This window comes from Vulpes vulpes, chromosome 2 (genome assembly GCF_048418805.1).
Source record: "Vulpes vulpes isolate BD-2025 chromosome 2, VulVul3, whole genome shotgun sequence".
Lineage (NCBI taxonomy): Eukaryota > Metazoa > Chordata > Mammalia > Carnivora > Canidae > Vulpes > Vulpes vulpes.
Genome location: NC_132781.1, coordinates 33,141,843 through 33,168,701, shown reverse-complemented (window position 1 = coordinate 33,168,701; position 26,859 = coordinate 33,141,843). Strand labels below are relative to the sequence as shown.

At 37.7% G+C, this 26,859-nt stretch overlaps 1 protein-coding gene across 4 annotated transcripts in view; it reads right to left on the bottom strand.

Annotated features, from left to right (window-relative positions):
• Positions 1 to 1,040: 1,040 nt before the first annotated feature.
• RAD51C (RAD51 paralog C) overlaps positions 1,041 to 26,859 on the bottom strand; it is a 39,187-nt gene continuing 13,368 nt past the window's right edge. The window contains exons 5-9 of one of the 4 annotated variants that reach the window (XM_025996029.2): positions 21,981 to 22,112; positions 12,799 to 12,865; positions 11,690 to 11,750; positions 2,831 to 2,891; positions 1,041 to 1,256 (exon numbers count right to left, since the gene is read on the bottom strand). In XM_025996029.2, coding sequence (XP_025851814.1) covers positions 1,140 to 1,256; positions 2,831 to 2,891; positions 11,690 to 11,750; positions 12,799 to 12,865; positions 21,981 to 22,112 — 438 coding nt within the window. In that variant the 3' untranslated portion in view covers positions 1,041 to 1,139. The remainder of the gene's footprint in view (positions 1,257 to 2,830; positions 2,892 to 11,689; positions 11,751 to 12,798; positions 12,866 to 21,980; positions 22,113 to 26,859) is intronic. The other 3 variants (XM_025996030.2, XM_025996031.2, XM_072747586.1) reach the window with 3 other exon arrangements.

The window sequence follows — 26,859 nt, the reverse complement described above, 5'->3', positions numbered from 1 at the left end:
GTTGTGAGCATTCTCTGCACAGTAAGATATGTTGCAGATCAGCAGCACTTCATTCCTTGACGTTTTGGACTAGGAACTTCCAGAATGCACTAGGCAGCATGTGTTCTATTCTTTTGCTGCTCCTATAACCAATGCTGGGCATCAAGATCTGGCCCTTGAATCTTCTGTGTACTCTACTGTCAAGGCCTCTGGGTTTCTGCCAGTTGTGCTTAATTTTGATATATTGGCCTGACCAATGCTGGATGAACTTCTTGGTCCTCTTTTTAAGGGTCTTGGCCTTCTCCAGAGGTCTGCAGGGAGCCATAATATGAAGGAAGAGACAGCTCAAAAACAGGGCATTTTTAAGAATTATCAAAACTGGGATCCCTGGATGGCGCAGTGGCTTGGCGCCTGCCTTTGGCCCAGGGCACGATCCTGGAGACCCGGGATCGAATCCCACGTTGGACTCCCGGTGTATGGAGCCTGCTTCTCCCTCTGCCTGTGTCTCTGCCTCTCTCTCTCTCTCTGTGTGTGACTGTCATAAAAAAAAAAAAAAAAAAGAATTATCAAAACTGGGCAGCCCTGGTGGCACAGAGGTTTAGCGCCGCCTGTAGCCCAGGGCGTGATCCTGGAGACCTGGGATCGAGTCCCACGTCAGGCTCCCTGCATGGAGCCTGCTTCTCCCTCTGCCTGTGTCTCTGCCTCTCTCTCTCTCTCTCTGTATCTCTCATGAATAAATAAATAAAATCTCTTTTTTTAAAATAAAAATAAAAAGAATTATCAAAACTATATTTAAGGAGAACACATCAGGAATGTGAAAATAAATTTTTTTAGGATTTTCTATGTAATTAACAGAGAAAAGAGGAAAAAACAGTCCTAATGATAAGTTCAGATTGGTGACATGAGATCAGCCTTCCACATTTGCAAAAACACAATACTTGTAACATCTCTGCTGACTGCTACTAAAATGAAAACCAGGCAAAATATAATTGGAGAACTGCTTTAGAAAAATTTAGAAAATTATACTCATTGTTTTTCACACTCACTTCATATGCTCTTGATTCATATAAGCCATACTGTGTGTTTTTATTTCAAAATAAAGAATCTACTACTTGTATATATTACATCTCACAGAATCAACACATATGTATACTTTAAGACTAGTCTTTGGATTCCTGTTCTTCCTCTGATTCTCGTGACCGTTTCCGGGAATTCAATGAACCTTCTGTTTGCAAAGAACATGCAGTAGCAACAACAGCATCTCTAAATCCTTGAGGCTGGAAGATAAAAAAAATATATAAGTATGATTTAAGAACATCTAAAATAACAATTGGAGGACACCTGGGGGGGCTCACTGGTTGAGTGTCTGCCTTCAGCTCAGGGTATGATACTGGAGTCCTGGGATGGAGTCCTGCATCAGGCTCCTCATAGGGAGCCTGCTTCTCCCTCTGCCTATGTCTCTGCCTCTCTCTCTGCGTCTCTCATGAATAAATGAATAAAATCTTTAAAAATAAATAAATAACAATTGGTTTTCCAAATATTTTTAAGTAACCGATAAAAGAGCTACTTTATTCTTGAGACAGAAGTTATTAACTACTGTGAATGAACAGGTTAAACCTCAGAAATAGGTGTCCAAGCCAGCACTGTAACTAGTGTATTTTATATCTAGAGTATCTTGTATCTGTATATTTATTTACTTATATATTTACTTACACATACACACAGAGAAATAACAGTGCATTATAAAAGCATACTCTAAAAGAAAATAGTTTTTTAAGATTTTATTTATTTGAGAGAGGGAGAACCTATGCATGCATGGGGGGAGGGGCAATGGCTGGAGAAGCAGGCTTTCCGCCGAGCAGGGATCTCCGGCCCAATGTGGGACTCGAAACCAGGATCATGACTTGAGCCGAACGCAGACACTTAACCAACTGAGCCATGCACATGCCCCAAAAATCTTGACAAACTTTATGGTGGCTCTACTGAAGATGTAAAAAGAAGTAACATGTACTAATTACTTAGGTGCTTTACAACTTTATTTTCACAATTAAATACTCTAAAGCTTTCCCATTAGGATACTTTAATTAATTAATTTATTTATTTATTTATGATAGTCCAGAGAGAGAGAGAGAGGCAGAGACACAGGCGGAGGGAGAAGCAGGCTCCATGCATCGGGAGCCTGATGTGGGATTCGATCCCGGGTCTCCAGGATCGCGCCCTGGGCCAAAGGCAGGCGCCAAACCGCTGCGCCACCCAGGGATCCCCCATTAGGATACTTTAAATGCACCTAAGCAGTACAAAGACTAAGTTGATAATTCAGTTTGAGAATCTTTCTATTTCTGTTTTTATCCTTAAAAAATAAGATGCCAAGACTATATATGACTCAACACTACTGATAAATATGCATTTTTCAGCCAAAAGAGTGTGTTCTATGATTTTAAATTATAGGGAAATTAACATTTTATGGCAGGATATATTTGGTGGCTATGATAGATCTATAATATCTACAGACTAGAATTACTTAAGAGTAATGTTAGTATTTTTTTCTTGGAAAATCTTTAACAACGTTCACTTTAAAAATTTTTAATATCCTGACATTGCATATGGCATGGAACACACTAGCCTACATACAAATAAGTATTTCCTCTGTTCTTAAGAATAAATTTCAGTCCAGTTGTGACTAGAATATTCTGTATATATACTATTTTGGGGATAATGTTCTAAGCATCAAAAGCTGTCCTCAAATATGCTTGCTGCCTACAGAAGTTAACAGAAGCAATTTGTAAATGCTCTCTTCAGATAATTACTGCCCACCAACACCAAAATCCCACTCTAATCAAATAATACTGACTGTGATTTCAAACAGTACTGTAGATTCCTTCTGGCTTGGTGATTTGTACAATGTTGCCAACCTGCTTAGAGAAAAAAAATAAATATACACAAATACATGATCTTAATTAGTTCAGATGACTGATTTAATAATTTAAATTTATAGTTTTTTTTCACTACAATTCTATTGTTTTGTTCCCGAAGGACACAGAAAGCAAAGAAATATCTAAAAGACTCCTTTAATCAATAGCTGTAATGTGTGCGTATAATTATTACATATAATAACAATAAAGTTGTTTACATAAGTGGAATTTTATTTTACTTTTTAAAATATTTTATTTTTATTTTGAGAGAGAGAGCAAGCGCATACAGAGGGAAGGGAGAAGCAGACTCCCAAGTGAGCAGAGAGCCTGATGCAGGGCTCAATCCTAGGACCTTCAGAAATGGAAAATATGAGCCAAAGACAGTTTACTGACTGAGGTATCCAGGCACCCCTACATAAATGGAATTTTAAAGCAACCAAAAAAACAAACAAAAAATAAAAAATAAAGCAACCTAAATGTCCAATAACCAATTCAAATAAATTTCTATAAGTATATTATATTTATATTAATATATTAAGTAAGTATATATTAATATATTTTAAGTAAAAGTTATGCTGTATGAGCCCACATTTATGAGTAAACATGTATAGAAAAAATACTACAAGACTACAATCAAGGAATGCCTGGGTGGCTCAGTGGTTGAGCGTCTGCTTTTGGCTTAGGTCGTGATCCTGGAGTTCCAGGATTGAGTCCCACATCAGGCTCCCAGTGGGAAGCCTGCCTCTCCCTCTGCCATGTCATAAAATCTTTAAATTAAACAAACGAAAAGACTACAATTAAAAAGTTAAGTTTTGGGATCCCTGGGTGGCGCAGCGGTTTGGCGCCTGCCTTTGGCCCAGGGCGCGATCCTGGAGACCCAGGATCGAATCCCACATCGGGCTCCCGGTGCATGGAGCCTGCTTCTCCCTCTGCCTGTGTCTCTGTCTCTCTCTCTCTCTCTGTGTGACTATCATAAATAAATAATTTTTTTTTTAAAAAGTTGTTATTACAAGATAAAGGTTGCTTTTTTGTTTGTTTTTCCAACTTTCTGCAGTAACTGTATACTTTTTGTGTGTTATGATACAAGTATTAAGACAATTTCTTGGGATATAAATGAACACATACTCATATCATACTAATACAAATAATCAAGAAGATATATTCTTAAAAATTATTATGTCCAAAAGAATCACTGTCAGATTCTGTCATGACAGAACAAAGTCTGTTTAGGTATATTCTTATTAAATAGTCCACAAAGTAATATAAAACTGAAAGCTGAAAGTACTTAGATTTAAAATTCTAAGCTCTGGGATGCCTAGATGGCCCAGCAGTTGAGCATCTGCCTTTGGCTCAAGGTGTGATCCTGGAGACCCAGGATCGAGTCCCACATAGGAGCCTCCTTCTCCCTCTGCCTGTATCTCTGCCTCTCTCTCTGTCTTTCATGAGTAAATAAATAAAATCTTTAAAAAAATAAAAATAACATTCTTAGCTCTTATTAACTTTGCTCAAATATTGTAATATTAATAAATATAAGTGGGACGCCTGGGTGGCTCAGTGATTGGGTGCCTGCCTTTGGCTCAGATCGTTATCCTGGGATCCAGGATTGAGTCCTGCATCGGGCTCCCTGCAAAGAGCCTGCTTCTCCCTCGGCCTATGTCTCTGTTTCTCTATCTCAGTCTGTGTCTTTCATGAAAAAATGAATGAATCTTTTAAAAATAAATAAATAAATAAAGCAAAAACTTTTATTAAATTATTAAAACAAATTTTTAATTGAGTAATCTCTATGCCCAATGTGGGGCTTGAACTTCTGACCCCAAGATCAAGAGGCACATACTCTACAGACTGAGCTAGCAAGGTGGCCTAAGCAAAAACTTTTTTTTAAGGATTTTATTTATTTATTTATTTGAGAAAGAAAGCAAGAAAGAGAGAGCAGGAGCGGAGTGATGGGCAGAGGGAGAGGCAGACTCCCCACTGAGCAGGGAGCCCAATGTGGGGCTTGATCCTGGGACTCCAGGATCATGACCTGAGCCAAAGGCAGATGTGACTGAGCCACCCAGATGTGACTGAGCCACCCCAAACTTTTTCTTTAATATTTTATTTATTAATATTATCTTATTATTAATAATATCTTATTTGAGGGAGAGTGGGGGGGAAGGGTAGAAGGAGAAGGAGAGAATCTTAAGAAACTCCACACTAAAGCAGGGAGTCAGACATGGGGCTCAATCTCACAACCCTGAGATTAACCAAGAGCTGGATGCTTCATCAATTAAGCCATTCAGGTGCCTCCTAAGCAAAAACTTTTAAAGTATCTTTCAAAATAACTTTATTTTTTTTTTTTAATTTTTATTTATTTATGATAGTCACAGAGAGAGAGAGAGAGGCAGAGACACAGGCAGGCTCCATGCACCGGGAGCCCGACGTGGGATTCGATCCTGGGTCTCCAGGATCGCGCCCTGGGCCAAAGGCAGGCACCAAACCGCTGCGCCACCCAGGGATCCCTCAAAATAACTTTAAAACTGGGATGCCTGAGTGGCTCAGTGGTTGAGCGTCTGCTTTTGGCTCAGGGTATGATCCCGGAGTCCCAGGATCAAGCCCCGTATCAGGCTCCCTGCATGAAGCCTGCTTCTCCCTCTGCCTATGTCTCTGCCTCTCTCTCTCTCTCTCTCTCATGAATAAATAAATAAAACCTTTTAAAAAATTACTTTAAAACTGATATAATTTATTCATAATAGGCAAAGATAGAAGCAACCCAAGAGTCTGACAGATGGATCAATAAATTAAATGTAGTTTATAGGGCAGCCCCAGTAGCTTAGTGCCACCTTCAGCCTGGGGTGTGATCCTGGAGACCCAGGATCGAGTCCCACATCAGGCTCCCTGCATGGAGCCTGCTTCTCCATCTGCCTGTGTCTCTGCCTCTCTCTCTCTCTCTCATGAATAAATAAAATCTTTTTTAATAATGTAGTTTATACATATAATGGCATATTAATTAGTCTTGAAAAGGAAAGAAATTCTTGTCACATGTAACAATGAATATTGAAAACTATGCTAAGTGAAAAAAAGGCCAGACACAATAGGACAAATATTGTATCATTCCACTTACATGAGGTGCCCCCAGTAGTGAAATTCATAGACAGAAGGTAGAATACTGTTGCTACAGGCTGGGGGAGGGGAGAATAGGGAGCTGGTGTTAAATGGGAACAGTTTCAGTTGGGGAAGATGAAAACGTTCTGGAGATGGATGGTGGTGATGACTGCACAATAATGTGAATGTATTTCATGCCACTAAACTGTACACTTAAACGATTAAACTGATACGTTTTATGATATGTACAATTTACCACAATTTAATTAAAAAATAAATTTTTAAGTGGCCCTATACCCAACATGGGGCTTGAACTCACAACCCCAAGATCAAGAGTTGCATAATCTACCAACTGTGCCAGCCAGGTGCCCCACAATTTACCAGTTTTAAACAACTGATATAACTGCACAAAATGCAGATTCTACCTTAGAGAAAAATCATAAACTCTCAGAGTTAAAAGGGTCATTTACATATAATACTGACTTTTTTACTGGCTGCTTGGTGTTTATTTTTTACTTGGTTCAAGGCACTTGGTTATAGGCTACCAAGAAGGCTTGAGTGTGGCTTGGATAGTAAACAATCGGTTTCTCTCATCTGTCTTGCTGTTTTGTTTTGTTTTTTAAACATTTTTTTAAATATTTTATTTTTTTTTTAAATTTTTATTTATTTATGATAGTCACAGAGAGAGAGAGAGAGAGGCAGAGACACAGGCAGAGGGAGAAGCAGGCTCCATGCACCGGGAGCCCGACGTGGGATTCGATCCCGGGTCTCCAGGATCGCGCCCTGGGCCAAAGGCAGGCGCCAAACCGCTGCGCCACCCAGGGATCCCAAATATTTTATTTATTTATTCATGAGAGACAGAGACAGAGAGGGGGGTGGTGACAGAGGGAGAAGCAGGCTCCATGCAGGGAGCCTGACATGGGACTCGATCCTAAACCGGGTGATCCTAAACCGGGTGGCTCAGCTAAACTGCTGAGCCACCCGGGCTGCCCCAGTTTTGGGTTTTTTTAAGATTTTACTTATTTATTTACGAGAGACACAGAGAGAGAGGCTCCTTGTGAGGAGCCTGCTACAGGACTCCATCCCAGGACCCCAGGATCATGACCTGAACCAAGGGCAGACGCTCAACTGCTGACCAACCCAGGTGCCCCTGGGTTGATAATTCTAACTTTAATACAAAATATAACAGAAAAATTAGGGTGCCTGGCTGGCTCAGTTGATAGAGCATGTGACTCTTGACCTCCAAGTTGTAAGCTGCAACCCCAGTTTGGGCACAAAGATTACTTTAAAAAATTAAAAATAAATAAGTAAAAGTTATATATATATATATACATATATATATATGCATATATATATAAGAAAAAACATATATATGTATACATATATAAGAAAAACAGAGACATGGTGTATTTTAATCTGCCTTATTTAAAAATCTTTTTGATTGAATAAAACAAAAATTAGCTAAACTTATTCTGAAAAATTAGTATCTGGGATCCCTGGGTGGTGCAGTGGTTTGGCGCCTGCCTTTGGCCCAGGGCGCGATCCTGGAGACCCGGGATCAAATCCCACATCAGGCTCCCGGTGCATGGAGCCTGCTTCTCCCTCCGCCTGTGTCTCTGCCTCTCTCTCTCTCTCTGTGACTATCATAAATAAATAAAAAATTAAAAAAAAAAAAGAAAAATTAGTATCTAAATCACCTCAATATTACCATATGTCCAAAAAAGATACATCTGAATTTTCTTTTTTCTTTTTCTTAAGATTTTTTTTATCTGACAGAGAGAGAGAAAAAGCAGGAGAAGCGGTAGGCAGAGGGAGAGGGATAAGTAGGCTTCTTGCTGAGCGGAAAGCCCAATGTGGGGCTCAATCCCAGGACTCTGATATCATGACCTGAGTCAAAGGCAGACGCTTAACCAACTGAGCCACCCAGTGTCTCACATCTGAATTTTCTGAGAAAATTATTTAAAAAGTAAATAAGCTTTTAAGAAGCTTTTACATATTTATTAAAAATCCTAAAGTCAAGTGGGCACTAAATATTCAGGGTGAAAAGCTTCCTCAAATTCCTAGGTAAAAATAAGATTTTATATTTCATATCTGCATTTCAAGAGATCTTTTTAAACAAATTGAACCAAAGAATCACTTGGCTCATGGCCTCAGCTGAGATGAAGCTTATTAACATATGGCTGAACTACAGTTTGGGTCAGGAAGAAATAAGACAGAAGCACAATTTGTGCTCTAAAGCTGAGCACACATATGAAACACTGTGTGGGGGTGTTGATATATTACTCCATTCTACCACCAGATCTTCTTGGCAAAAAGTGATATAATTTTGAACAATCTCAGTCTCATGTTATCATGAATATGCAAATTGGAGGAAAACCCCACATAATATACAGGAAAGAGACAAAAGTACTTATTTGAATAACTGTTGGGAGTGTCATTTCATTGTTAGTCAAAAGGTAAAAACTCAGGTGTTTCCAGTGAAAGAGGGGGACTGGAACATAAGATGGACACTAAGGTTCAACTCTCAATATAAATTTGGCTACTTAAGGTTTTTAGTTTTCTGCTTAAACTGGAAGTGTTCATTTTTATAACTGTTTTCCCAGTGTGAATTTCTATTTTTGTCCTTTCAAGATAAACTAAATTTTAAAACACATACAAGATTTCATGCAACTTTAATGACTTAATAATAACTGGTCTGTCTCTTTTTTTTTAAGATGACTGGTTTCAAACAATGAAGAACAAAACTATTTTAATTCTAATAAATGAGGTCAACTTATTTTAATTATAATAAAGTTTGCACATTACTTATATATCCCCAGCCGGGGGGGGGGGGGGGGGGGAGACTGTTTGGAGAAAAGGGATTTTATCTAAAAATGAGAATAAGAGCTATACTTTCAGATTTGCTGGCAATCAACAGAATACTTTAATCTTTTTTTTTTTTAATTTTTATTTATTTATGATAGTCACAGAGAGAGAGAGAGAGGCAGAGACACAGGCGGAGGGAGAAGCAGGCTCCATGCACCGGGAGCCTGATGTGGGATTCGATACCGGGTCTCCAGGATCGCGCCCTGGGCCAAAGGCAGGCGCCAAACCACTGCGCCACCCAGGGATCCCCACAATACTTTAATTACATTGTAGAAACAGCAGTTTTAGGAAAAGAAACAGACTCTTTTATATAGTCAGCTATAAAATGTGGATACTACTACTAATTTCATAGAGTTATTTGGAAAATAAAATGAAATACTATATATATATATATATATGCACACACACATATATAATGCTTTTTAGCACAATAAAGGACAGTTAATAAATATTCAAAAGAATGGTGGTTATTAATTACTCTTAGTTAATCTGTCTGGGCAGCCTTGGTCTTCTCACCTCTATGTACATATAGATCCTTCAGAGTTATTGAAGGGAATTTATGAAATGTATATTCACTGACCAGTTAAGTACCTAGCATAAGCAAGCAGTCACTAAAATCATAGTCTGGGATATAGAAAAAACTTATGGAACAGATTTCCCCTACATCCATCTAATTCAATGTCAGTCTTCAACACCATTCTCCAATTTCTTGGAAAGGATGAGTGAGAAGCTGAAAGTCACAAAATGGATAACTCTTAAAGAGTAAGCATAATTTTCTGATCTCATGGATACCCAACCAATGCTAACTTCTAGAATTTGACAAAGAAGGCAAACATCTTCTGATGAGTGCATTAAAAGATGAAACAATCTTGCTTTGCTTATATTATTTTTATTTTTTAGATGTATTCTATTAGTGAATATTTAATAGTAGAATAAGAGTGGACGACCACCACTATATACTAGTTCAAGGAGAATTCCTAAAAACATTTGAACAGTGGGATGCACTTTACAGAAAACCTCAATCTGGGGGGCCTGGTTGCTCAGTCAGTTAAACATCTGCCTTCAGCTCAGGTCATGATCCCAGGGCCTGGAATACAGTCCTGCACTGGACTCCCTGCTCAATGGAGAATTTGCTTTTCCCTCTGTCCCTCCCCGTGCTCATGAGCATATGTACACACACTCTTTTTTGCTCACGCACTCACTCTCTCTCTCAAAAATAAATAAAAAATATTAAAAAAAGAAAGAGGGGAACCCTGGGTGGCTCAGTGGTTGGGCGCCTGCCTTCGGCCCAGGGTCTGATCCTGGAGTCCCGAGATAGAGTCCCACATTGGGCTCCCTGCATGGAGCATGCTTCTCCCTCTGCCTGTGTTTCTGCCTCTGTCTCTCACGAATAAATAAATAAACAAACAAACAAACAAACAAATGATTAAAAAAAAAAAAGAAAAGAAAGAAAACCTGAATCTGGGAAAGTATAAGCAGTATGTTCAATATGTTCTGGAGAACTGTTGCCAAATATTTACAATAGGGTTTGTTGTTGAGGAAAGAATTCCTTTTGTGATCCAGAATACAATGACTTATTTAGAGAACTGGGGGATAGAAGTCAATTGTAAAGCAATATGTTTTATGGGAGAAAAAAAAAAAGAGGTATCTGAGCTCTTTGGAAATGACATTTTTATTTTTTATTTTATTTATTTATTCATGAGAGACACAGAGAGAGGCAGACTCCATGTAGGAAGCCCAATGTGGGACTTGATCCTGGGTCTCCAAGATCACGCCCTGGGTGTGAAGGCAGGCAGAAAACCACTGAGCCACCCAGGGAACCCCCAGGAAATGACATTTTTATTTTTATTTTTTTGGAAATGACATTTTTAAAAGAGACACAAACCACATGCATTAGTTTCAAAACATGTACGTAAGTGTAATATATTCTGCTATGAACTCAGAGTAAGTAAGACCTAATTTGGTCAGGCATGATTTTTTTTAGTTAGGAAAAGAACAAAGAAATATTGGTAAAGAACTAAGACAGTATCACTGACCAGACCTGATATATATTTAAGCAACCCTTTTTTCCATCTTTGTCCACATGCTTTCTCAATTTCTTCCTTTCATCACAGTATTTCCAAACCAAGTTCTTTCAATTATACAAATTAACCTCAAAGCACAGGGGGTGGCATAAATCTGACATTTCTAGAAGTGTAGAATAAAAAAACTCCACAGCTTTCATTTGCCTATTTTAAAGAAAATGAAAGCTGGTTTGTTCACTTGCTCAGCAGCTTTAAAAACAAATACAAAGGTTTCATGCTGTCATAGTTTTATTTTAAAGAATACTTGTGAAAGGCAGGTAAGTAACTGGGTAACAGAAGTAAGATAGCAAAATACAAAAGAAAACAAAAATAGACTCAATTTCATACAAGAAATATATTAAGCAACTAGGAAAAACCATCCTATTTTCCACATAAATTAGTCCAAAAGCTAACCTCAAAAGTTTTCCTTTTGTCCTGATTTTATTCTTTTTTCAATCCTTTCTAGGAACATAGAGTACCTACCTCCTTTTGCAAGGCTAATAAATGGTACTTGATTTCAAAGAGCTATAGAAGGTAGCATTCTTTGGCCACCTACTCATTTCAGGTGCGCCCCATCATTTAAATATTCCAAAGAACTTCCTATGTTAGCTCAATGTGCAGTTTAACAACATGTTTCTATATTTTCTCTAGGTTATGAAGGACAAGGCAACAAAAACTCTCATTCATGAGGCATTATAGATGTCATCCACTGTTGTAGATCTAAGAAAATATAACTGTTCAGTGTAATTAACCCAATATTCAGAATTATTAACCTGTTTCTATACTGACCTTTGCTTTTGGTCCCAGTGAAAAATTAGCCGTATTGTAGCAGCATGTCCCCAACTTTCCCCTGGTGGGAACAAGAACAAAACAACTGTAAACTGCCTTACTGAGAAGTCTCTAAGTCTCTCAGAATGCCTCTGACCAAAACAGTTTTACTTTACCTAATTTAACACAAGAATATACTTATACTTTTAAAACCCCTGTACACATGGGTAACATCCTGAGATTAATAAATTTTTACCTATCTTTAGAAATAGATCATTATCCTTTGTTTTTGCTTTCAGAAAACTTTATAGTTTGAGTCAACATTTTGTCAATCTTCCATTATCAGAACTACTAACAACATATTTCTGGCTACTGGAAGGAAAGCAAAACTCTGACAAAATATTCTTAAAGAATTTAGTAAAAGCAAAATCTCGAAGGACTGTATCCTAACAAAACCATGACTGAGGTTAGGAAGAGCCCTAAGTCTATTCACTGTATGTGACTTTTTAATGAATTCACCATTCCTCCTGCCTAAGACTTTCTAAAGGCAAGAGTCATCTTATGAATATTTATATGCTCGGTACCTGACACAATAGTTGCCAAACAGTAAATGCTCAATAAATGTTTATTAAATAACTAAAACAATGAGTCAATATCTAAAGGTATTGTGCTCCACACTAAGACTTACTTTTTCTTTATTTTTAGAAAGCATTTCTTTTTCTTTTAAGATTTTATTTATTCATGAGAGACATAAGCGGAGGGAGAAGCAGGCGCCATGCAGGGAACCTGATGTGGGACTTGATCCCAGGTCTCCAGAATCACACCCTGAGCTGAAGGCGGCACTAAACCGCTGAGCCACCCGGGCTTCCCCACACTGAAACTTATAAGTGAATAAGACTGATACACTCTCTGCTTTTGTGGAGCTGATAGTACTCAATAAGCATCACGTGAAAGAGGGAGAAAAAAAATGTGTTAAATTTAAAATGCTTATCTGGGGGCACCTGGTTGGCTCTCAGAAGAACATGTGACCCTTAACCTTGAGGTTGTGAGTTCAAGCCCTATGATGGTTATGGAGATTACTTAAATAAATACAAAACTTTTAAAAAATGCTTATATGATTAATTACCCACCCAATGCAGGAACCAGCAAGGCCTGATTTCTATCAATCTTTGTTGTCATCTGATTTGTTAAAAGTACCTAAAAAAAAGTGAGAAAATTAGGTGAATCTCTCCTCAAAATTATCAAGGAAGTAGTTCTGTAATTTTAGTATTCTGAATACAATTTGAAGAAAAATATATTTAGGTAATGAGAACTTTTCTGATAAATTTTTTAAATTTGCCCATAAAAATTATCTGAAAACATGATTCTATTGAACATAAACCTTTTAATAGATAAGAACAATTGTGAAAATGGAAGAATAAAAATATAACAGATAATACAAAAAAGTGTAAAGAGACTACGTATAGGAAGTTCATAACTGGGACATCTGGGTGGTTCAGAGGTTGAGCATCTGCCTTCGGCTTGGAGTGTGATCCCAGAGGCCTGGGATCGAGTCACACGTCAGGCTCCCTGCAGGAAGCCTGCTTCTCCCTCTGCCTGTGTCTCTGCCTCTCTGTGTCTCTCATGAATAAATAAATAAAATCTTAAAAAAAAAAAAAGTTCTTAACTGGGAGTTATCGGAAAAACCTCACTTTTAAAATTTAAGTTTTGGATAAGCCAATAGAAACCACCAGACCAATAGCAGTAATCTCAGTAGTGGTAATAAACATTTACGGAGTACTTAAAACATGCCAGAAACTATGCTAAGTGCTTTACCTTCATTACCTTATCTAGCCTTCACAACTACTCCATGAATGAGGTATTATTAGTTTTTGATATTATTTCAGTTTAACACACGAGAAATCAGAAGCTTAGAAAGGTTGAATCTGGCTTTTTTTTGTTTTTTGTTTTTGTTACCACTGTTGCCTTTCCAGAATATATTGAATTAAGAGTGTGAGATACTTAATAACTCACTGTTTACATCTTTACAAAAGAGACAAATACACTACTACCATTTCTGGTTTTACAGGGGGAAAAAAAGAAATTGAGGCAAAAATTATGAGAAAAGACTTAAAATCATAAAGAAAATATAGAAGAAGTGACAAAAAATAAAACCCAGTGTTCAGGTCAAATGACTCCAAATTATAACTATACTAGTCTGCTGATAATAGATATAGCTGTTGCTTTACTCATAAACGGCCCTCACAGCTAAAAATAATAATTCTTTTGGGTTAAATAATGACCTATAGAAAAGAGTCCATGTTTTAAAAACAGTATTTTTTTTATTTTTAAATTTTAATTCCAGTTCAGTTAACAAAGTATTATATTAGTTTCAGGTATAACAATATAGTGACTCAAGATCTCTGTAAGCATTAACTGTACTCTTTAAAGATTTATTTTAGAGAAAGAGTGAACAAGGGCAGGGGGAGGGCAGAAAGTGAAGAGAGAGAATCCTTGAGCAGACTCCCCACTGAGCTCAGAACCTGATGTGCAGCTCCACCCGAAGACCCTGAGACCTGAGCTGAAACCAAGAGTTGGACACAGAACCTACTGAGCCACCCAGGTGCCCCAAGATAAGTGTACTCTTAATCCTTTTGCTTATTTCGCCCATTTCCCCACCCACCTCCTCTCTGGCAACCATCTGTTTGTTTTCTATAGTTAAGAATCTGGGGGTGCCTAGTGGCTTAGTTGGTTAAGTGAAAAACTCTTGTCTCAGATTAGGTCTTTTTTTTAAAGATAGATTTATCTATCTATCTATCTATCTATCTATCTATCTATCTATCTATCTATCATAGAGAGAGAGAGAGAGAGGCAGAGACACAGGCAGAGGGAGAAGCAGGCTTCATGCCGGGAGCCCGACGCGGGACTCGATCCTGGGACTCCAGGATCGCGCCCTGGGCCAAAGGCAGGCGCCAAACTGCTGAGCCACCCAGGGATCCCCTCAGATTAGGTCTTGATATCAGGGTCATGAATTCAAGCCCGTGTTGGGCTCCATGCCCAGCAGTCTGATTTTTGTCTCTGTTCTTTTTTTTTTTTTTTTTTTTTTTTAAGATTTATTTATTTGAGGGGGAGAGAGAATGCACAAGTGTGGGGTGAGGGGCAGAGGCAAAGCGAAAGAGAGAATCTCAAGCAGACTCCCCATTGAAGGTGGAAGCTGATATGGGACTCAATTCCAAGACCCTAAGATCATGACCCAAGCCAAAACCAAGAGTTGGCTGCTCAACCTCCTGAACCAACCAGGAGCCCCTGGTTTGTCTCTTTATTCTTCCTTTATTCATTTTTCGTGAATTCCACATATGAACGAATCATATGGTATTTGTCTTTTTCTGACTGGCTTATTTTGCTTAGCATTGTACTCTCTAGATTCATCCATGTTGTTGCAAATGGCAAGATTTCATTTGTTTATGGCTCAATAATATTCCAGTGTGCATGTGTGTATATCACATCTTCTCCATCCATTCATATGTCAATGGACACTTGGGCTGCTTCCATATCTTAGCTATTATAATCTGCCATAAACATGGGGGTACATATATTATTTTATTATCATTTATTTATTTATTTATCTATTTATTTATATTTTTATTTATTTTTAAATTTTTTTCGTATATTCTTTTAAATTAGTGTTTTCTTATTCTTTGGGCAAACACCCAGTAGTGTGATTACTAGATCATATGCTATTTCTATTTTTAGTTTTTTTGAGGAACCTCTATACTGTTTTCCACACTGGCCACAACAGTTTGCATGCCCACCAACAGTGCATGAGGGTTCCTTTTTCTCCACATACTCACCACCACGTATATTTCTTGTGTTTTATATTTTAGCCATTCTGACAGGTGTAAGGTGATATCTCACTGTGGTTTTGATTTGGTTTCCCTGATGATGAGTGATGCTGAGCATCTTTTCATGTGTCTGTTGGCCATATGCACATCTTCTTTGGAGAAATGTATGTTCGTGTCTTCTGCCTATTTTTAGTTAGATTATTTGTTTTTTGGGTACTGGGCTGTATAAATTTGGGGTTTTTTTTATACTGTTCTAAAGCCAAGACATTTATTCTGCCCTGTAAATACTGCGTTGTATAAATTCTTTATACATTTTGGATACTAACCACTTATCGTATATCATCATTTACAAGTATCTTTCCCCATTCAGTAGGTTGTCTTTTAGTTTTGTTGACTGTTTCCTTTGTTATGCAGAAGCTTTTTATTTGGATGTAGTCCCAATAATTTATTTTTGCTTTTGTTTACCTTGCCTCAAAATGAAGAACAGTAATTTTAAAGTAGAGAAAAAGGGTGTTTAAGACTGACTGAATACGGGCAGACCCATGGCTCAGAGATTTAGCACAGCCTTCAGCCCAAGGCATGATCCTGGAGACCTGGGATTGAGTCCCACGTCGGGTTCCCTGCATGGAGCCTGCTTCTCCCTTTGCCTGTGTCTCTGCCTCTCTCTGTGTGTCTCTCATGAATGAATAAATAAAATCTTAAAAAAAAAAAGAGAGACTGACTGAATACAGTAAAAGATTGGCATCTCCCAGCTCCAACTTCTCCAGAAAGAGTTAAATATTCTTCCAATACAGATTTTCCCTCTAGAAATATGACAGATACTACTGAAAGCTGAGAATGTTAAGAACTTCTATGAAAAGCAATGAGAAAAGGTACCTACTTTGAAAAAGGCATCAGTTCCATAAGAAAACCGAGAAATAAAAGGCATTTGGCTATTCTCACTATACTGGTTAACACCCTAAAATTTTTGTTTGTCTATAAGGGAGAAATCTGTGTTCCACTAGATTTCAATTAGGCACCAACTGGATGACACGACTTCTAGTTTCTCGTTCCTTAAGTGTTACAGAAGCTTCCTCATGTATTACCTCACGTCAGGTGTCTTAGAAAAAGCTAAGCAGCAATTTAAATTGGTGACTGACATCTCCAACATGCAGAATAATTCCCTTTACAGACTACCAAGTGTTTAAGCTCTAGCAACTGGGATATTTATACCAACACTTTTTGATTACAGGTGTACTATCCAATCCTGCAGCCATTAGGCACACATACAGCTCTTTAAAATTAAATTAAAATTAGACATTCAGTTAATCAGTAACGCTAACCATTTTCAAGTGTTCAATAGCCATGCAACTGCTGTATTAGACTAAGCATTTTCATCTTCCCAAAAAGTCCTCTCAGACAGCACTGGTTTATAGAGTACAGGTATCCCCTGCTTTTCAAAAGCTTCTGTTATGCCACTTCACTTTTATGAAAGACCTATATTAGTACCTGTTTTTGCTAACCAAAAGAATCCAAAGAGGATTTTCACTTTTACAAAAAATTAAAAAAAAAGTGAAAAGCAAATATAGTATTTCAGCATTTGAAAAAAAAACTTAAAAAAAAAAACTCTTATAAAAGCAGAGTGCACCCAGGCAGGGAAAGCACCATCACCAAGCTCCTTCCCCGAGGAATGATATTCAGCATCTTAGTATCAAGCTGCCATAGCTTTGAACTGTGTGGGTGAGCATCTGTGCTTTATCTTGATTTACTTTGTGCATTCATTAGCAACATCTGTCCTAAGGTATCAGAAAAATTATTTTTTGAGTCTGAGAACGCTAAAACAATTTTCCATATAAATTACTGGTTAACTGCTTCTTTGCTTTATACCTTTTGGCTTACCAAAGGTTTTTGTTAGAATGCTCTACTTTTGGATAGTGAGGGAAACCTGGATTTAATTTACCCACTACATCCCTTGAGGAAAATGTAAATAGATGCACTGGCTTGCCAACTGTTAAACAATCCAAAATCAGAATTTGCACCTTTAGCAATTACTTATAAAAGAATTACATGACCTCTGAAAAAAATGTTGGGTTTACCATGATACTAAAGAATGAATCTTTAAAATAGCGCAGTAGCAATCACTTTTGAATTATGAAGTTCGCTGCTTTAAAAATACTTGTTACCCAAATGTCCTTCAATTGATGAATAAACAAAAGGTGATATACTAAGAAAATGCAAAGTTAATCAGTCATTAAAAGGATACTGATACATGCTACAACATGGATGAATCTTGCAAATATGCTAAGTGAAAGAAGCCAGAAATAAAAGTTCCTATACTGAATGATTTTATTTATATAAAGTACCCAGAAAAGACAAGATACATACAAATAGAAAGCAGACTAATAGTTCTTAGGAACTGACAAGAGGGTGCAATGAGGAATGATGACTAATGGGTACATGATTTTTTTTTAATTTATTTATCTATTTATTTATGATAGTCACAGAGAGAAAGAGAGAGAGAGAGAGAGAGAGAGAGAGGCAGAGACACAGGCAGAGGGAGAAGCAGGCTCCATGTACCGGGAGCCCGATGTGGGACTCAATCCCGGGTCTCCAGGATCACGCCCTGGGCCAAAGGCAGGCGCTAAACCGCTGCACCACCCAGGGATCCCAGGGTACATGATTTCTTTTTGGGGTGATGAATGTGTTCTAAATTAAACAGTAATGGTTGTACAACTCTGTAAATATACTACAAACCACTGAACTATACCTACTAAAATGGTGATTTTATGGTATGTTAATTATATCTCAATAAAGCTGTTAAAAAACATTTCTGCTAATAATCAAATTAATGCATCTTAAAAGGATTCTATTATAGTTTGGCAAAGATTTTTAAAAGGCTCACAGTTGGTAAAGATGTGGAAAAACAAGAATTCCCATTCATTGCTGTAGAGAATATACTTTAGAACAGCTTTGTGAGGGCAATTTGATAATATATAACAAAATGTTTATTTTTTTTTAACAAAATGTTTAAAAACAGAGATATCCCCCCCAAAGAATAAAAATAAGAACAGAGATATCCCTTTGACTTGGTACTTTCAGAAATAACTGGACAGGAATTTTTTCTTTAAAAAAAAAAGTAACTGGATAAATGGGCAAAAAAAGCATATACAGAGTTGACTGCAGGATTTTTTTTTTTTTAAGATTTTATTTATTTGACACAGAGAGAGAACACAAGCAGAATGAGTGGCAAGCAGAGGAAGAAGCAGGCAGGGAGCCCAATTCAATGCAATGTGATATATGATGTGATGCTGGACTCGATCCCAAGATCCTGAGGTCATGACCTAAGCCCAAGGCAGATGCTTAACTGACTGAGCCACCCAGGCCCCCCAGTGGCCCCAGGCCCCACCAGTTTTTAAAATGGTGAAAAACTGGGCAGCCCCAGCAGCTCAGCGGTTTAGTGCCGCCTTTGGCCCAGGGCGGGATACTGGAGACCTGGGATCGAGTCCCACGTCAGGCTCCCTGCCCTACTTTTCCCTCTGCCAGTGTCTCTGCCTTTCTCTCTCTCTGTCTCTCATGAATAAATAAAATCTTAAAAATAAATAAATAAAATAAAATGGTGAAAAACTGAAGCCAATTTTAAAGACAATAGGGAGGTGATTAAAAAACTATGCTATAGGGCAGCCCTGGTGACTCAGCGGTTTAGCGGTTTAGCGCCGCCTTCAGTCCAGGGCGTGATCCTGGAGAGCCCAGATCGAGTCCACGTCCAGCTCCCTACAAGGAGTCTGCTCCTCCCTCTGCCTGCGTCTCTGCCTCTCTCTCTCTCTGTCTCTCATGAATAAATAAAATCTTAAAAAAAAAAATGCTATATTTATACAATAGAGCACTATATAAGCTTTAGTTAAGGTACACTCATAAAGTAGTGTATATGGAAAAATGTTGTTAATATATTAAGGGAAAAACAAACTGCTTTGTATAATAGCATGTATAATATCTCACTTAAAAAATATGTCTATATAGGGGTGCCTGCCTGACTCCATAGAGCATGCAACTCTTGATCTCAGGGTTGTGAAGTCAAGCCCCATATTGGGCATAGAGATTACTTTAAAATAAAAATAAAAACTTAAAAAAACCTTTATAAGTTGGGAAAAATATGTACACCAAACTCAACAATAATCATCTCTGGGTAATAATTTACTTACTTCCTACATTTTTTTGTTTAGAACTTCTTTTACAGAAAGTACATATAATTTATATATAACAAATACATATATATACATGCATATAAGTTTATATACAATTTAAAACTGTGAAGTGTATATATTGTCAAAGGTCTGAAATACTTCTATACATGACAACTGGGAAATTAAAATCAAGCAGAGAATTTATAAATAAGGGAAAGTATGCCCTCAAACTCACAAAATCCTATTTCTAGAAGTAGTCATCATGAACATTTTGATCCTTTCAGATATTTTTGTTCATATATATAAATATAAGTGCACATATATAGTTTTTATTTTTCTCAAAAGTGAGATCACATAAAATATATTGTTTTTGGTGTTGTTGAGGTTTTTTTTAAAGATCTTATTTATTTATTCATGAGACACACTGAGAGAGAGAGAGAGAGAGAGAGAGGCAGAGACACAGGCAGAGGGAGAAGCAGACTCCACGCAGGCAGAGGGAGAAGCAGACTCCTTGCAGAGAGCGATGTGGGACTTGATCCCAGGACCCCGGGGTCATGCCCTGGGCTGAAGGCAGTGCTAAACCGCTGAGCCACCCAGGCTGCCATGTTGTTGAGTTTTTTAAAGATTTTATTTATTTATTTGACAGAGAGAGAGGGAGTGCACAGGCAGGTGAAGCAGCAAGCAGAGGGAGAGAGAGAAGCAGGTTCCCTGCTGAGCAGAGAGCCTGAAATGGGGCTCAATTCCAAGACCTTGGATCATGACCTGAGCTGAAGGCAGATGCTTAACTGACTGAGCCACCCAAGTGCCCCACATAACATAAAGTCATGTGACTAATCTTTTCACTTAATTATATATCTGGATACATCTTGTTGTGTGTTAGTATGTATATATTTACATTACTCTTCTTAAACACTGCATAGTATTCCATGTTACTGTTTAGATTACTTTTTTAATTGAAAAAAATAAAGCTATTTCTTTTTTTTTTTAAGATTTTTATTTATTCTTGAGAGACACACACACAGAGAGAGAGAGAGAGAGAGAGGAGCAGAGACACAGGCAGAGGGAGAAGCAGGCTCCATGCAGGGAGCTTGATGTGGGACTCGATCCTGAGACTCCAGGATCACGCCCTGGGCCACCCAGGGATCCCCAATAAAGCTATTTCTGTTCAACAAACAAAGCAAAACCTAAGGAACTATACAACCCATTAGTCTTGAGTGCCCCCTACTGGGGGATCTTCATTGATTAACAGAATGCTAAATTACAAATTAATACAAGAAATAATTCAAACACAGGATACCAGACTTTTCAGTATATGGCCAAAAAAAAAAAAAAAAAAATCTAAAAACTCAAAAGAAAAGTGTGTTTTGGGGGCAGCCCATGTGGCTCAGTAGTTTGGCGCTGCCTTTAGCCCAGGGCATGGTCCTGGAGACCCGGGATCAAGTCCCAGGTCGGGCTTCCTGCGTGGAGCCTGCTTTTCCCTCTGCCTTTGTCTCTGCCTCTCTCTGTGTCTCTCATGAATAAATAAAATCTAAAAAAAAAAAGAAGAAAGAAAAGAAGGAAGGAAGGAAGGAAGGAAGGAAGGAAGGAAGGAAGGAAGGAAGGGAAAGAAAGAAAGAAAGAAAGAATGTTTTGAAATGATTTTATCAAGAAGTTCTTTACCTATTTATGCTATATTATAGATATGTGCTAAAAAATCTCCAATCAGGGTAAATACAAGAATATCAAGTTAAGTGACTTGACCTTTTCCCATCTCCCTCCTGGACAAGTGTGTGTATTAGTGTGACAGGTGGCAGAATGAAAATTGATGGCAATTAGACAGTTAAAAAAAAAAGTTGTTACCTCACTCCTTTCTGTCTTGTCACTTCCGATCTTTATATCTAACTTCACATTTCAAATCTAGAAGAGTTAGCTCTACCTCCAAACATCTAGGTTGTCCACACTAAGTAATTTTCCTATCTGAATCTGTAATTATACAATATGTAATAATAAAAGACTCAGAGTAAAAGAAAAATGGGGATGTTAGAAGAGTTTACCTGAAAAACATCAAGTATATTTAGACAAAAAAACCCCAAGATTGCAATTACCAAAGGCAGAATTTCTTTATCAAACAAGTCCATTTTAAAATATAGCATCTTGATTATGCTTGTTATTTTCTAGGAAAACTGATATACAACACAAGACTAGAATTAATTTTTTTCTAAAAATTAAAAACTACATTTAAAACTGTGTCTATTATGTGTTTGAGTCAAATTCTATTTAGCTATTTCTAGACATTAATATTTTATACAAGCTTGACTTTATGATAAAATTCTCTTGGCTAATAATACTTACAGCTAATCTGTGGTTATTTGCAAGGCTGATCATTTGCTGGGCTAGGCCATTTAGTAATCGAGTCCGAAGGGATAGATCATCTAGGTCATGACGAAAAGGAAAAGCAATACCATCCACTACCACTAATCGAACCTAAATACAGAAGAGATCATGATATTAGGTTTGGTATTAAAAATAAAATTTTAGGGCTCCCTGGGTGGTGCAGTGGTTTAGCGCCTGCCTTTGGCCCAGGGCGTGATCCTGGAGACCCGGGATCGAATCCCACATCGGGCTCCCAGTGCATGGAGCCTGCTTCTCCCTCTGCCTATGTCTCTGCCTCTCTCTCTCTCTCTCTGTGTGACTATCATAAATAAATAAAAACTTAAAAAATAAAATAAAATAAAATTTTAAAAATGGCATCCCAAAAGCATGTTCACTGCAGGTAAAAAAAATCCCTAAAATCCAGAGTTCTATTTCTAACTCTCCAAGATAAATCCATTCACCCAATGTTTTCAACAAAAATTAAAATATACTCTGGTTCGATAATTTATCAACTTGAAAAAGTAATTCAACATAAAAAAAGAAATTACAATTTTCATATACTTTACACAATCTTTACAGAGGCATTTTATTTTACACTGATAAAAAGCACTTCTGACATCTTAGTAAAATAAATTCTTCAATATTTCATATTACCTTCAAGATTTTTTATGTTTAAAAAAAACTCTTCAATTAGTAAATTATTATACCTTCTTCAAAAACTTAATTCTTGGTATACTTTTCCTCCTTAATTTTAAATATACTATAAGGCAGCTAATCACTGCAGTATCTGTTATAATGGAGAATTCAGCAGGTTTGTCTTGAATTCTAATGAAGAAGGCTCACTTATAGATGATAAACATTTTCATGACAATTGCATTTCTAATATAATCCAAATAATGGCTCCTACAGTGAAGTCAGAGTAATATATGAACCTCATATCTAGGAACAAACAGAATCTGGAAATGAATCCAAATTTAAAAATCCCATTAAGATTATATATTTTTCTTGTAAGGATTAGACTAAAGAAGAGGATTTGATGACGCCATGTCTAAGTAATCCATTTGTGTATCTTCTAGAGTATTAATTCCTTCATTCAGCACCTACTATGTTAGTAACTGTTCCAGGCAATACTTGTTCCAGGAACAAGAATTTATGGAGTTTATGTTCTAGTGGAGTAAAGGGCAATTAACATGCAAAAAAATACATGAGTAATTTCTGATAATGATGGAGTTATGAAGAAACTAAACTGGGTGAAATAATGATGAATAAGTAGGTGATAAAGTAGAGGGTGTCAATGAAAAGGGAGGCAATAGATCTGAGTCCTCAATAAGAACCTACAGGAGGGAAAGACAGCCCACATAAAGGACATAAACACATATTTTTGTGTATGGTGATACACTGTAACTGGACATATTGTGAGTTTTCATAATGTGTAAAAATATCAAATCACTATGATGTACACCTGAAACTAACAGGATATAGTACATCAACTATAATTCAATTAAAAAAATATACCTGTTGTTTCACTTTCATCACACTTGTTGACATAAACAAAACTATCAACCAGCATTCATGTTAAAATGTACTTGTTCATCATAAGGTAAGCAACTTCTTTTGAATTGGACAGCAATTCAATTGCCTGCTCACCAATAAAGGTTGACCCATTAAAAAGAAAAAGCCAGAAACAGATACATAAATAGATATAAAATGCTCCACTCAAGAGCAGAATACATATTCTTCTCAAGTGCACAGAACATTCTCCTGGATAGATCTAGAGGGTGGGTCACAAAATAAGTCACAAAATAAATGTGTAAAGATGGGATGGATCATATATAAAGTATCTTCTCTGACCAGAATGGAATGGAATTAGAAGCCAGCATCAGAAGGAAATTTGGAAAACTCACAAATTAAACAACACCTCTTTTTTTTTTTTTTTTTTTTAAGTAATCTCTATACCCAATATGGGGCTCAAACTCATGACCCCCATGGGTGCCTGGTGGCTCAGATGGAGATGCATGAGACTTTTGATCTCGGGGTCACGAGTTCAAGTACCATGTTGGATATAGAGATTATTTAAATAAACTTAAAAAAAAAAACCCAAAACAACAATAACAAGAAACTCCCAACCCTGAGATCAAGAGTCACATGTTCTATCAACTGAGTTAGCCAGGCAACCCTAAGCAATACACTCAAATAAGGAATGAGTTAAAGAAGGCATTAAAAGGGAAATACTTAAAGATGAATGAATATAAAAGCACAGTATACCAAGTTATTATTATTTTTTTAAAGATTTATTTATTCATGATTCACAGAGGGAGAGTCAGAGACACAGGCAGGGGGAGGAGAAGCAGGCTCCCGGCAAGGAGCCGGATGTGGGACTCGATACCAGATCCTGGGATCATGCCCTGAGCCAAAGGCAGACAGACACTCAACCACTGAGCCACCCCGGTGTCCCACAATATACCAAGTTAAAAGATACAGTGAAAGTAGTGCTCCATAGTAAATGTAGAGCTCTAAACAACTATCTTTTTAAAAAAATAAAGGAAGAAAAGATCTCAAATCAATAATCAAAACTTGTACCTTAGGAAATTAGAAAAAAGAACAAACTAAACCCAAAGAAGGCAAAACAAAAGAAGTAATAAAAATTAGATGAAGGGCACCTGGGTTGCTCAGTGGTTAAGTACCTACCTTTGTCTCAGGGCGTGATCCCAGAATCCTGGGATTGAGCCCCCCACCACATCGGGCTCCCCACATGGAGCCTGTTTCTCCCTCTGCCTATGTCTCTGCCTCTCTTCTCTCTACATCTCTCATGAATAAATAAATAAAATCTTAAAAAAAAAAATTTTTTTTAAACCGACTTAAGAAGAAATAGAGGGCAGCCTGGGTGGCTCAGCGGTTTAGCGCAGCCTTCAGCCCAGGGCGTGATCCTGGAGACCCAGGATGGAGTACCCACATCGGGCTCCCTGCATGGAGCCTGCTTCTCCCTCTGCCTATGTCTCTGCTTCTCTCTCTCTCTCTGTCTCTCATGAATAAATAAATAAAATCTTAAAAAAAAAAAAAAAAGAAGAAGAAGAAATAGAAAATCTGAATGGAAAGATTGAATCAGTGATCAAAAGCCTTCAATAACAAAAAAAGACCAGGACCAAAGAACTTCACTAGTGAATTTTTTTTTTAAGTAAACTATATCCCCTGTGTGGGGCCCAAACTCATGACCCTGAGATCAAGAGTCACATGCCATACTGACAGAGCCAGCCAGATGCTTCACTGGTGAATTTTATAAAACGGTTAAAGAATTTACACTGGGACGCCTGGATGGCAGTCGGTTATGCATTTGCCTTCAGCTCAGATCATGACCTTGGGATTCTGGGATTGAGCCCTCTTGCTCCACAGGGAGTATGCTTCTCACTCTCACCCTCCACATACCTTGCTTGTGCTCTCTCTTGCTCAATCTCTCTCATATAAATAAAATCTTTTAAAAAAATAAAGAATTTACACCAATCCTCAAACTTTTCCCAAAAATAGAGAGAACACTTCCTCATTCATTCTACGAAGCCAGTATCATACTGATACCAAAGCCAGATAAAGACATCCCCAGTAAAGAAAACCACAGACATTACAGATGCAAAAATCCTCAGCAAAAACATGGCATTAAATAAACCGTGAAGGGATCCCTGGGTGGCGCAGTGGTTTAGCGCCTGCCTTTGGCCCAGGGCGCGATCCTGGAGACCCAGGATCAAATCCCACGTCGGGCTCCGGTGCATGGAGCCCGCTTCTCCCTCTGCCTGTGTCTCTGCCTCTCTCTCTCTCTCTGTGACTATCATAAATAAATAAAAATAAAAATAAAAATAAAAATAAAAATAAAAATAAATAAATAAATAAGCCATGAAGAGGATACTTGTTTACAATATGAAAGCTGAGGGGGATCCCTGGGCGGCGCAGCAGTTTAGTGCCTGCCTTTGGCCCAGGGCGCGATCCTGGAGACCCGGGATCGAATCCCACGTCGGGCTCCTGGTGCATGGAGCTTGCTTCTCCCTCTGCCTATGTCTCTGCCTCTCTCTCTCTCTCTCTCTCTCTCTCTCTCTCTCTCTCTCTCTGTGACTATCATAAATAAATAAAAAAATTAAAAAAAAAAAAAACCAATATGAAAGCTGAAATAAGAAGGCAGAGAATACCTTGTTCAACCTCACCTGGGAACATGTGTGTTGGGAGACTCAAGTTTTTGGCCACTTACATTTGTCCACTATACTACTATGCCCTAACCTCCAATATAATTATATTTTGATATAGGGCCTCTAGGGAAGTAATAAAGATTAAATGAGATCATAATGGTGGGGCCCTGATCTGACAGGATTAGTGTCCTTAAAAGAAGAGTAATCAAAGAGCTCATTCTCTGTTGCTCTGCTATGTGAGGACACTATAAGAAGGTAGCCTTCTGTATGTCAGGAAGAGAGTACTTGCCAGACACAGAATCAACTGGAACCTTAATCTCAAGACTTCCAGCCTCTAGAATAGTGAAAAAATAAATTTCTTAAAGCCAACCAGTTTATATTATTCAGCATAATATATTCACAAATGATTACAAAAGCATAGATTTTGTGATTACCATAAATTTTAGCAAGTCATAAATTTGCAGCTAGAGAACCTGCAAATAATGCAGATCAACTGTACTTACAGGTGATAGACTGAAAGCTTTCTCCCTGATCTTAGTAAGACAAAAATGCCCACTTTTATCACAGTTATTCAACACTGTACCAAGAGTTCTACCAAGAACAATTACATAAGAAATAAAAGGTAGGCAAACTGGAAAGGAAGATATAAAATTTCCATTCGGAGAGCACCTGGGTGGCATAGTCAGTTG